The sequence below is a fragment of the Corapipo altera genome, unplaced genomic scaffold (genome assembly GCF_003945725.1).
Source record: "Corapipo altera isolate COAL_440 unplaced genomic scaffold, ASM394572v1 50, whole genome shotgun sequence".
Classification (NCBI taxonomy): domain Eukaryota; kingdom Metazoa; phylum Chordata; class Aves; order Passeriformes; family Pipridae; genus Corapipo; species Corapipo altera.
In genome coordinates, this window is record NW_020884889.1 from 1,082,042 (window position 1) to 1,094,141 (window position 12,100).

The window sequence follows — 12,100 nt, forward strand, 5'->3', positions numbered from 1 at the left end:
CTCTGTTGAGTAGTTTCACTATATAAAAACAAAAATAGCTTATTTGCAGACTGGATGAGCAGCCATCAATTCTTAATGTTTCCATTTAATTTTATGAGAGATCCCTTTATGTTTTCTTCTATCTGCTGCCCTCCCCACACTGATTTTCTCATTCTTCAGCATTCTTAAATGCTGAGCTGTCAGGAATTGAGCTGTGGTGCTTCTGACTGGATCTCAGTCAAACACTTCAGGGTTTGCCTCAGGTAGGAATAAATATAAAGACGCAAAAAGTGATGGGAAAGCATCAAGAATTCTTTGTGAACTCTTGTTTGTGTGCTGTCATAACACCTCTGAGCAGCTGATCCTCGGCTTGGACAGGTCTGTCTTTATGTTCTTATTGCATTTTCTACTACCTTTGATAGACTCAAGCAGCAAAATAGGAAAGCACATGGATCTAATCTCAAATACAAAGTTGATTTAAATAGAATTGATAGGGACAACATAAGTGCAACAGCAATAAGTGCTGGGGAAAGAGAAGAATCAGGTTAAAGGATCAAAGACCAAAGATCCCAGCCAAGCGTGACTCACCAAACTCGGGCCTCCACAGCATTGCCTGCAAAATCCAGTGCCTATTTTTGCATGAAAAGCAGTTCTTTCCAAAGCTATTCAAATGCCAGAAATAAGAGATTATTATGACTTCATGTCATGTTGAAAGACAGGTGGAGGAGAGCACAATGTTTGTGTTGGATTCAAACGTCTGCTGAAATCGTTCCTGTCATTCCTAATTGATGTTGCATCTGTCTTTGCATTGGGACTATTGAGGGGAAAGAAAAAAAAAGCTGAAGATCTTATTCAGAGAAATAATTACAGTTATACACTGGTAGATGTAAAATTAAAGTACATGGGGGGAAGGGAGTTACATCCTATAATTCATCAAATTCCTCCGTCCCTGAAAAATAATTAGATGCTGGGCAGCACACAGGCACTGCTGCAGAGGCTACTGTCAGGGGGATAGCAGTGGTCAAAAATAGGCCACTGGTTCTCATTTATTCCATCCATTTTTGCTCTTCTATTGTGTTTGGAGTATTAGTTTCCAACTATCCAGAGACACAGCACAGAAACAATGGCAGGCTTTATTAAGAGCCAGAGACGTAATCCCCAGGCACGAGTGCAATTGCAGAAGTAAGCTGGAGAGGGGAAAAAGGGAGTTTTACTTATATCTGCCTTTCAGGAATTTCACCCTCCAAAGTCCTTCAGTGTGATGTAGTTACAGGCAGCACTAAATCTGCATTTGACAAACTTTCTTGAAGGCACTGAAGATTATTAATGGAAGCAGCCTATGAAGGAGATCTTCAATAGGTGCCTCACATCCCGGTTGTATGGCCTGGAGGGTTTTTTTTTTTCCTTTTTCTTGCTCCTTTTCCTGCTGGTTGTATGGATGTTTAGCTTAATCCATCCCAACCTGATCTGTAAATTTTAATACAAAGAACCGACTTAATCTGGTAAAAATTGAAGCTGCTGCATGAAAACCAGTGGCATTGAGGCACCAGACACCCCCCTCTCTGGCCACTCTGCACCAGAGCTGAGCTGTAATACATCGTTTATGTTATTGGGATAAAACATTTGTCACTGATGGGTTTCCATCAGCCAGTACTGTTGCCAGACACTGAGTTGATCCAAGGGCTGGAGCCCCTCTGCTCTGGAGCCAGGCTGGGAGACCTGGAGAAGAGAAGACTCTGGGAGACCTTAGAGCCCCTTCCAGGGCCTAAAGGGGCTCCAGAGAGAGCTGGAGAGGGACTTGGGACAAGGGATGGAGGGACAGGACAGAGGGAATGGCTTCCCACTGCCAGAGGGCAGGGTTAGATGGGATATTGGGAAGGAATTCTTCCCTGTGAGGGTGGTGGGGCCCTGGCACAGGTTGCCCAGAGAAGCTGTGGCTGCCCCTGGATCCCTGGAAGTGTCCAAGGCCAGGTTGGGTGGGGCTTGGAGCAACCTGGGCTAGTGGAAGGTGTCCCTGCCCATGGCAGGGGGTGGAACAAGATGAGCTTTAAGGTCCCATCCAACCCAAACCATCCTGGGATTCTCTTCCTCCCCTACCTCTCTCCCTGCTGCTGTCCTTTATCAAGATGCCAGTTACAGTTCTACATTGGGAGATTTCTGTACAACCCACTGGCTTCCCCTGTGGGAAATCTGGGATGGAGTTACACCAGACACTCCTTATGTCCCAGACAGCAGCTGCTTGGCCACTTGGCGGTAAACTCCTGGTGGTAAAGTGTCTCCTGTAAGGAGAAAGGCCTTGGAAGAGCTGTCCCATGTAGCTGTCCCTGAGAACAGGGCAGCTGTGACTGCTCTGGTGGGTTCAGCTCAGCCCAGGTTGTGTTTTCCACAGCACTTCAGGCCCTTAGGGCTAGTTTTCCTTCCCACTGTGTGTGCAGAGCAGGTTGGTGTGGGGAAGGGGGAGTGAAGCCACTGCTGGGACTGTCAGCTCAATGCCATGTACAGAGCAGGCCAGAGGACAGCAGTGGGAATCCCACTGGAGAGCAGTCAGTGTTTGCAGAAATCCAATACCCCAAATCCACACCAGGACAGGGAGGGTTTGTGGCTGCTATGTCACAGACTGAGTTAAAACCACAGTGGGCTCTGCTCTTCCCTGGGCTCTGCCTTACTGCAAGAGTGCAAAGTCTTTGCCCACATCCAGTGGATAGCTACAATTTTATATAAGTTATGTGAATTTCAGTTACAGTTCACCCCCAGAACATTATTTGAGAAGGTCTTGGAAGTGTAATTTTATACCAGTGTCTGCAATTGTGAACCCACAGCCTCAGGCTGGAAGATAATTCCCTGGTATCCAGGCAATGGAGTTTATGTATAGAACTGCTTCCTGCAGCTTCAAGGACTTCTTCTTCTGATAGTTGTCTTTCTAATTTCTGTATCATTGCTTGTGAAACCAGGATTTTGTTCATAAATTAGGAACCTGTGGTTGTAAGGCGAGATAATACAGAGGTGTGTCAACTTCAGCAGTTTTTATAGTTCTGGAAATTGAAAATTAATTGCTTATCAGAAATGTTCATCAGCAAGGCCCAAAGTAAATATTGAAGTTTTACATTACAGAAGGTTCCTGCTCCACTGACTCCAACTGTAAAGTAGCTGGGAGGGATGGACCTTCCCCTTCATGCACCCCCAGGGTAGGGGATTGTGAAATTAAGGTGCTTCTTCTAGCACAGTTCCATAAGACATGCACGTCCAGGTGCAGTTTTAACTTCTCATTTACATTTGCAATTCAGTGTGTGGGGGAGCCTCCAAAAAGAAAATCTTCCATGAGAATTAAATTTTGGAGCAATATAAAGTGATGAAAACCAATTGCAGCCCCATCGTGGTTGTCTTCTGGAGATGTATAAATAAATAAGTGCTGTAATGGGTGTCAGTGGCTTCTAGAAGGTTTCCTTTTCTCCCTTTACATTTCCTTACAACAATCAGCTCCACAATGACTCATTCCCTTCGTTAGGAGTGGGAAGACATCCCTCATTACTCATTACTAAAGGAAGGACTTTGCTGCTGCACGGAACAGCCCTGGCATTTTAATTCGAGTTCCTTCCATGAGAAAGGAGCCAGTGTCATTCTTCCCCAAACTTTGTCAAAAAGAGACAAGAAATAATGCTGTTTAATTGTCCCAGTTTATAAATAGCCCATTCACAGTGACAGAATTGCAATTTTAGTGCTGCAGTCGGGAGGAAAAATACAGATTTTTCTACATTTGTGCCTGAATTTCATTGCTGTGAGCTCACGCTGAGACACTCAAAGCTATAAATGATCATATATGTGTATTTATAAATACAAAATGCATTTATTTATTTACAATTTATTGTCTGACTTTTTAATTACAGAGCACTGTAGATATATTACATAAATGCACCCACAAAGCATTTGTTGTTTAAGTAATCCAAGGATATATTTGATTTCAAACTGAGCAGGGAAGACTGTTTAAAATAATTGTTTTTCTTGATTTTACTAATACAAATGTTCCTTGTCTCTTTTTGCACTCCCCTTTTTCAGATTTATTTACTTAGATAGGAAGGAATTGAGCTTGTATTAAGTTTTTACTGTATTTTAATGTGGTTTTTATTAAGCTCTACAGCATGGACCCTGCCTCTTTATAAATAAAGCTATGATCATGTATTACTAGAAACCACATTTCAAACTGTACTTTTGCCAGACTTGGTTAAGATTTTCTAGGAAGGGACATTATAATTGTGTGATTAATCTTCAGAAAAGGGAAATTTTGGCTCTGCAGTATTTCTTACTGTATTAACTTCAGAGATTTATAAAACCAACTTGAAGCTGCACCGTAAGTGTATTTATAATGACTTTTAGCTGATTTAATAATCCTCCAAGTTGGGTGGCTGTACAGATCACAGCCTCCCAACTGCAGTGCATTACCTGTGGCATCCAGATGAAGTTATCAGAGGTGCAGGAAATTACTTGGGATTGTGTTTCTCGGTGGAGATGCACTAATCCAACCCCTGGCCGCGGCGGGGGCTCCTGGAGCCCGGGGACGCTTTTATCCCATTATGCAGCAGGGCCATGTGCATGGATGATAAAGAACATCTTGCTGTTGAAAGCCCAGCTGAGGCGTGTGGGCCCCGCCAGGTCAGCCGGGAGGAGCCCGGGGTGGTGGCGTCGGCAGGAAAATTTTCCAAGCCGGGTCTGTGATTCATTTTTCCTGGTGTTATCAGTCTCCCCTGCCAGTGCCACTCCCTGCAGCTGGCACTGCTTAATGACCCTCTTAGTTCATGATCCTGCAAATGGTTTTCCATCCAAGGAGCCCTTGATCATGCAAATAGCTCTGCTAATTGCAGGTGGTGGTACTACCTTGTCCCAGCAGAGCACGAGCCTCTCCACACCAGATCCTTAGATCACATTTATATATGACAAACCGTGGCACAAGGTTGTTTTTTAAAAGCCACCAGTTAAAACAAAACCAGTTAGAACCATGCTAGAAGCCTCATGTTAAGTTTTTTGGCCCTGTGCTTTTTTTTTTTTGTCTTTCCAAGCTTTGCTTTTCGTGATAATAAATATCAAACAACCACCCTGGGAACGACTGGAGCTGGATTGGCAGGTCTCAGTCTCCATTTAACATGCAGATGATCAGCCTGTGCTCACATATGGCCACTTGCTAGATCAGAACTTAGTTCATTATCATAGAACTGGAGAGCTCTGGGTGGATGTGGGGTATGTGCACAAAACCCCAGAGCACACTGCCTTAAGCAAGGAAGGGAACAGAACACAGCACAGAGCTGAATTTACTTGTGTTCAAGAATCCAAACACTTCAACATGTTTTTCAGAGCTCTGATTTTTCTTTTTTAGGTCTTCCAATTCACAACAGGTAAGTAATCAGACTTCAATCAACTGCCTATTTCCAGACCAGTTATTTGAGCTATTTTGTGACTTTAAAGCAATTCCTGACCTTCATCTCTCAGATGACATGCAGAGTTTCTTTAATGGTGCTGAGGACTGAACAGGAGCCCACTAACACCTGCAGAACTCACCTCTCTGGTGTTTTCTTAATTTTCACTTTATTAACCAGATAAAAGGAGAGCTGTTTCCTTCCCAGGCTCCCTCGTTGGCTCTGCGAGGGGCTGCGAGGCATCAGTCCAGCCAAAAGTTTCTTTGATCAGTGAGCAGAGTAAGCTGTGGGGAACCTAATGTGTGTCTTTATGTCTTTAGGCATCCACTGTGACAACATCTGCACCCAGGGCCGCTGGGGCCCCAACTGCTCCATCTCGTGCAGCTGTGAGAATGGGGGATCCTGCTCCCCAGAGGATGGCACCTGCGACTGCGCCCCGGGATACAGGGGACCCTTGTGCCAGAGAAGTAAGATTTTCCATTCCTGGCAGGAGCAAAGCAGGTGGAAATGCTCCTTTGTGGCACCAGTCAGACAAACCCACAGTCTCTGAGCTGCTTTAGCCCCCTGAGGGCAAAGCACAGCCTAAAAAGTGCTGCTGGATTGGGAAGTCAGGACTCCACTGCACGGAGTCGTGCCTCGTGTTTCTTCTTCTGGTCTACTGCACCTGGAAGTCACGGGTGACCTGGAAGGAGCAACACCTTTCCATACCAAACCTGGCAGGACACGGATCTGCAGTGAAGTCAGGAGACCTTTTAAACAGTCAGCTATGACCCATAACATAATGACAAGTGGATGAGCCTTGGCATCAAAATAACAAATCTATGTTTTCTTATATGCCAGAAAAAGAAACACAGCAGCCTGAAATAGCTCCTGTCTGATGCTCTGCTGCTACATATTAAAATGTGCCGAGCAGATAAAACCCCTCTCATTTGCTTTATCTGGGAAGCTGCATTTGCCCCATAGAGACCCTAATTCACTGATCCAAACTACACACAACCATCTTCCTGTGTAAACAAGAAGTGGATTTGTCTTTCTTTTCTGCAGCAGCTCTTCTTCTTCTTCTTCTTCCTGTAAGACATTCTGCATTCCCAGTTCATACAGCCCCTTTGATTTCACCAGTTACACTCGACACTAGAACACACTCATCTCTAAAAATAATTTGTAGCTGACAGTTTTTATTTAAAGCCATTATAACGATGACCTCTAGCACTGCTGTAGTTAATGGCCTATAAGCATTTCCATTATAAACCCCAATTTCCAGGTGCTTCAGCATATCTATGTAGCTGTAAAACCTCTCTCCAAGGCTAAAATGTGGTGCTCAGAGCTTCAGGGAACTGGGGAAGGAAATTTTTCACGAATTTGAAACCTAAGAGTGCAAAACTTCCAGAAGTTAATAGTTTCTGACCTTTCTGAGATGAAAAAAAAACAGCTTAGTTTTATCAGCTGATGGCACATAGGCTACAAGAGGCAAACCTTGTTCCCAGTTTGCAAGCCCAGTAATCAGGTTGCTCCCCAAGGACATTTGCTAGGGATCTAATGGGGAGAAATTTTCTTCCTGTGAATGCTTCTGCTATTGCCTCGTGTTGCTGAAATGCCTCTGTGAGCATGTGGCATGGCAATTCAGCTTGCTTCCATCTCTTCTGTGGGATTCAGGCTCAAGCCTACCTGGTGAGGAGGACACCTCCGTGGGTGAGGGCGGCTTTAGCTTGCTAAGCTTGCTCTCAAAACCATCCACATTTTTCTCTTGGAAATTCATTTAGAAACAGAATTTAGCCTGTGCAGGCAGCACTGAAGATGATACTGAAGATGATTCTCAGCCAACTTGTTCTGTCGGTGTAATCAGGATTACATGAGACACCGGGATGGTTTAGTGCTCTTAAGCCTGCAGAAATGTCTCCAGCAATGATCCAGGGTGTTTTATAACTGGTATATATATCAACAAACCTGTCAGCTAAGTTCCAGCTGGAAATGTGCAGTGGTGTAAGAGCCTGACACCCTCTGTGAACATACAGACCAAGAGAAAATTCTCATTTGGTGGAAAAATAGAACGGACGTGATAAAGTAACTGCTGAGCTGGAACTGTAGAACAGAGAGTCACAGGAGTAAAAATAAAAACACATAAAGTCGTTTTTACAGCCACTTACTGCAATTTAACATTTCTTTGTGTTATCTGTTGCAGTGAATGTTTGGACAGCAAATGGTTTTTCACCCTACATGTACTTAGAAGCAACAATCTGTGTTTAGAAGAGATACTGAGCCCTAATCTTGGCTCTGTACCCTGTGTACAAATTCTATAATAATCTCAGGTTTTAGGCAAATTAAGCACACAGTTCATGACAAGTTTCCTCAGCTATCCTGTGTCATTACTGATGCAAATCAGGTGATTTTATATGCTGTTACCATAATTACCATCTTTAGATTCTGTTCATCACTGATGACTGCAGCTCCTGCCATGACATATATAAACTCTCTGCCCCAGGTGAGCACAGGTATCACACCCCATAGGTTTGGAAATCAGCTTTTGACATAATTGTTTAGACATAAAATATTGTTTCCTAATACACCTTCTCTGAATTCTCAGCTCAGTTTCCAAAGGAAACTGAGTATACTGAGTTTCTGTTGTCTCTACATGTGTGTGTTTCTCTTCCTATCTTAAAAGCTTTGGAATGTGTTATTATCCATATCTGCAGTAGGCTCTGAGGTCTCAAACATCTTAAAATCCCGTGTTTTGCTGAAGAGTTTATCTGGAGCAGGTTAGAGAGACTCAAATGAATGTCCTGAGAGGGGGAGGCTGCTGAGAACTCCACTGTGTCACTGAATAGCCAGGGACTTACATGAGGTCGGAAGGTGGGAATGTTTGAGCACAGGAGCAGTTTTCCTCAGAGCTTGCCCTTCATTAGACATGGAACAATCCCACAGGCTTCATCCTTTCAACTGTCCACAAAACCGTGTTTTTATAAATAAAGAAATAATGGTTTGGGATTAAGACAGAGAATTGTCGAGCTCTCAGCAATGAGAAAACTTTGGAGAACCTGTGACAGCTGATTTTGTTTTGTTTCCAGTTTGCCCCCCTGGTTTTTATGGACACCACTGTGGCCAGCCCTGCCCCCAGTGTGTGCACAGCAATGGTCCTTGTCACCACGTGTCGGGACACTGCGACTGCCTGCCTGGATTCTTTGGCCCTCTCTGCAACCAAGGTACTGAGCCCCAAACCCCCAAATTCCACCTCCTTTCCTAAGTGTCTGTGACTTTGCAGCAAGGCCCGTCACAAGGTTCCTGCCTTTTTCCCTTGTTTCAGCAGTTTAGATCTGAAGAAATTCTTTACTTCAGAGGGGAAATGCAAATAGGTACTTAGTCACCCTTTTGTAAATATGATGTGCTCCTGGTTTCATAAATCCAGGTCTGCAGTGCTGGATTGAACTGACTATGGAATGAGACACCTGCTGTAAATACATCAGCATCCAATGGGGTCATTTTTCTTTCTGCTCAGCCTCTCCTCCCCTGCATGTTGATGGCACCTTCATGGGATCTTTTGCAGCAGGACCTGTGGGTTCTGGTTAAGGGCAAGGCCAGCTCAGGTGCACAAGCCCAAACACCCAGTTACTGTTTACACCTCATTTGCACTGTGTAGGACCTGGTTGGGAATAGCTGAAGTCATGGACACGAGTGCAGGACACAGAAAAGTTTGCAATGAGGCAGAGAAAGTGAGTTAATTTTCACAGGTGAAGAGCAGCTTCAGCTCCCCCACATGCCCATCCCCTTTCTGTTCCTTTGGAAGTTACTCCATTTTTAACTGTGTTTGATTTTCAGTTTTATCCTAAAAATACCCACAGAAGCATTCAGTATTCTGCAGTCTCAGTGGTTGCATCCTACTGGGGGTGTTTCCTGCACAGGTATTTAAAAGAGGTGACTGCCCTTTGTGAAGTCACCATCCCTGCAAAAAATTGAGTGACACTTATTAATGACCTGCTTGTCAGTAAGTTGGGAATTGCAGGCAGCACTTATGCAAAATCATTAAACATGGAGTAAGTATGTGCTGTATTTCCTGTGCTGTATAGTCAACTAAACATTATACCAATTAATTTATTAAAATGAACATATTTCAGTGAATTTGTCCATTTTATGTGAAACGTTAACCAGATTTCAAAGCATAAGCAGGTCTAATTATCCTCTTAAGAAAACTATTTTATTTTTGCTCAGATGTTCAGCACTTCTGGTTTTACTTTGAAATGTTGATCTATCCAGTAAATTAATTTTAAAATATTCATGTCCTAATTAAAATCAATTTGTGTTGCAGTTTGTCATAATGAGTTAACATGTAACTTTATTTTGTAGAAAGAAAAATGTTAATTAATGTTTTCCATTAAAAAAATGTGAAATGAAGATTTCACTTTGGAATTTTCATCTCCTTGTGCCATCTCCTTTCTGGCAGCAGGAGCATTCTTCCACCAGCAGCACATGCTTGTGAGGAGCTGTGTAACCCCCCCAAAATTGCACAGGATTCCGAGCTACAAATGACTAAACAGCTGTTTTATGAATATCTTTCACAATCATGTAGCAAGATGGATTGATAATAACCTGTTATCGCTGCTGGAACACACCTGACATCCCACAGGGACTTTGGGAGTCCCACTTCAGAGCTTTTATGGCTAATTAACATCACTATCTGGGTTGTACAATCAGATTGCTCCCGAGGAAAGCAGCACCAGGCCTTGCTTTACAGCTCTGTTTAAAACTGGTTGAGACATTTAAAAAGGGCTTGTGTTTGGATCTCACATCCTCACGAGAGAGCTGACGTGTCAATCCACAACCAGGTTGTTTCAATTAAGGGGAACAACCATTTGGTCGTCCGTCTGTGTTGACATTCCAGAGGGCATCATCCCATTTCCCAGAGACAGGAGGTGCTCCTGGGGAAGGAACAGCTCTCCCTGTGTGCACCAGAGCGGTGCTTTTGTGAGGTGTGACCTGGTGCCTTTGCCAGCAGCTCTGTTTGGATCACAAATCTCGTCCTGATCCATTAGCATTCCATGTTGCAGTACAAATCAGCTCCTATTCTGAGGAAGTCTTTAGAGAACTACTTTTTTTGTACCTATAAAAAATCATTGAGGTGATGTTATCTATCTCCATCTTAAAGATGCCATAAATAGTGCATGGAGCTGCTGGATATGGAGCATTGGAAGTGACTGATGGTGTGGCCTCTGCAAGAGCCTGGGCTGACAGATCATTTCAGTTTTTGCTCTGCCTGTGATTTGAGGGCTTTGCTTTCCTCCTCTCTTTGTGTCTTTGTATTGTTCTTTTCACTGGGGCTGTATATTGGGTTTAGTTTTATCTCTTTCCAGTTAGGAGCTGTTCTGTTTAGCACATAATTTGAAAGCCAAACCCAACTTTATCCACTCCTACAGATAAGTCCACAGTATATAGAAATACAGAAAACAATACTCTGCACATTCTTAGCTTTCTGCTGTAGTAAGAGTAGAGGATGGCATATTATATAAAAACCAATGAATCACAGCTCAGGATTTCAATCTGTGGCTGATTCACAGTCAGGATAGATTGAGGTCACCTGCAGAGACTACTTTTGAGAAAGTGAGAGAGGCTGAAGTGGTAAAACAGCTGCATAATTCAGGGAAGTGCCTTAATCACTTTTTTGACATCGCTATTATTTACCAGGATACAAGTCCAGTTCCATTTGTTACACTCTTTGCAAAGATGGACTGTATGTTTTATCTTATTTTGAAAATACATCTGTTTTTGTCAGGGAACACAGCCAATAAGAGCCCAGAAATGAAACATTTCATTCGTTACTGAGCAGAGCATTCCATCAACTTTAACGTTAAAGATTTCCAATAATTTGGTGGGAGGTTGAAGATCTACATGTCTATTAGTTTTCTGTCGCTGTGCTTGAGCTCTTAGAGGATGACTCTGGAAAAATAAATTTAGAGTTTCTTTCCTTCCAACTTCAGGACTAAGCCAGGTGGGCACACAGGGATAGGTGCTGCTTTTTTTGGATGCAGCACATCTATTTAACAGCTCTCAGTCAAACATATATATATAATCCTTGGGAACCACATTTGCAACTTAATTGCTTCCCCTTTCCAAGTGTCCAGATCAATCCCTTTCAGCCACTCACTCGTGGTGGCTGCTGCTCATTGAATTCTCCTCAACTTCCCTGTTCTCTTCCTCTGCCAATAACCCCTTTTCTCTCTTTGTCTCTCCTCTTCTCATCCTTCCATACTGCCCTTCAATAATTGGAATCTTCTAACTATATTGGCTTCATTTTCCAGCAGAAAAATGGATTTTGAGATCACTTTTTTCCTGTTGTTTTTATGATTGGGATGTGAGAAAAAAAAAAAAAAAAAAAAGAACTCGAATACTTTCTGCCTTTTCCTTCTTTCCAGAAGGTCGTTGCCCATTCGGCTTCATCGAAGAAAAACGTTGAGATTAATTTTATCTCTAATTGCTAAATGTTAAACTGTGGCTTCTTCATGTCCATCCTGAAGAGCCCTCAGTAACCTGCCTTGTGTTTCCAGTGTGTCCCAGTGGGAAATACGGGAAGGACTGTGCCGAGGTGTGTCAGTGCACCGAGAACGGGACGTGCAATCCCATCGACGGATCCTGCCAGTGCTTCCCAGGCTGGATAGGCATGGACTGCTCTCAGAGTAAGCAAAGTGTTGTCCTCCCACGTCTGCTTCAAAATGACATGTTTTTGTGTTTGC

The 12,100-nt window shown here is 43.3% G+C and overlaps 1 protein-coding gene across 2 annotated transcripts in view; it reads left to right on the forward strand.

Moving 5' to 3' along the window:
• The window catches only part of MEGF11 (multiple EGF like domains 11), a 267,324-nt gene that overhangs the window by 221,715 nt on the left and 33,509 nt on the right, over nucleotides 1-12,100 (forward strand). For both annotated transcript variants that reach the window (XM_027644120.1, XM_027644121.1), the window contains exons 19-21: nucleotides 5,705-5,851; nucleotides 8,447-8,581; nucleotides 11,915-12,043. In XM_027644120.1, the coding sequence (XP_027499921.1) occupies nucleotides 5,705-5,851; nucleotides 8,447-8,581; nucleotides 11,915-12,043 (411 nt within the window). The remainder of the gene's footprint in view (nucleotides 1-5,704; nucleotides 5,852-8,446; nucleotides 8,582-11,914; nucleotides 12,044-12,100) is intronic.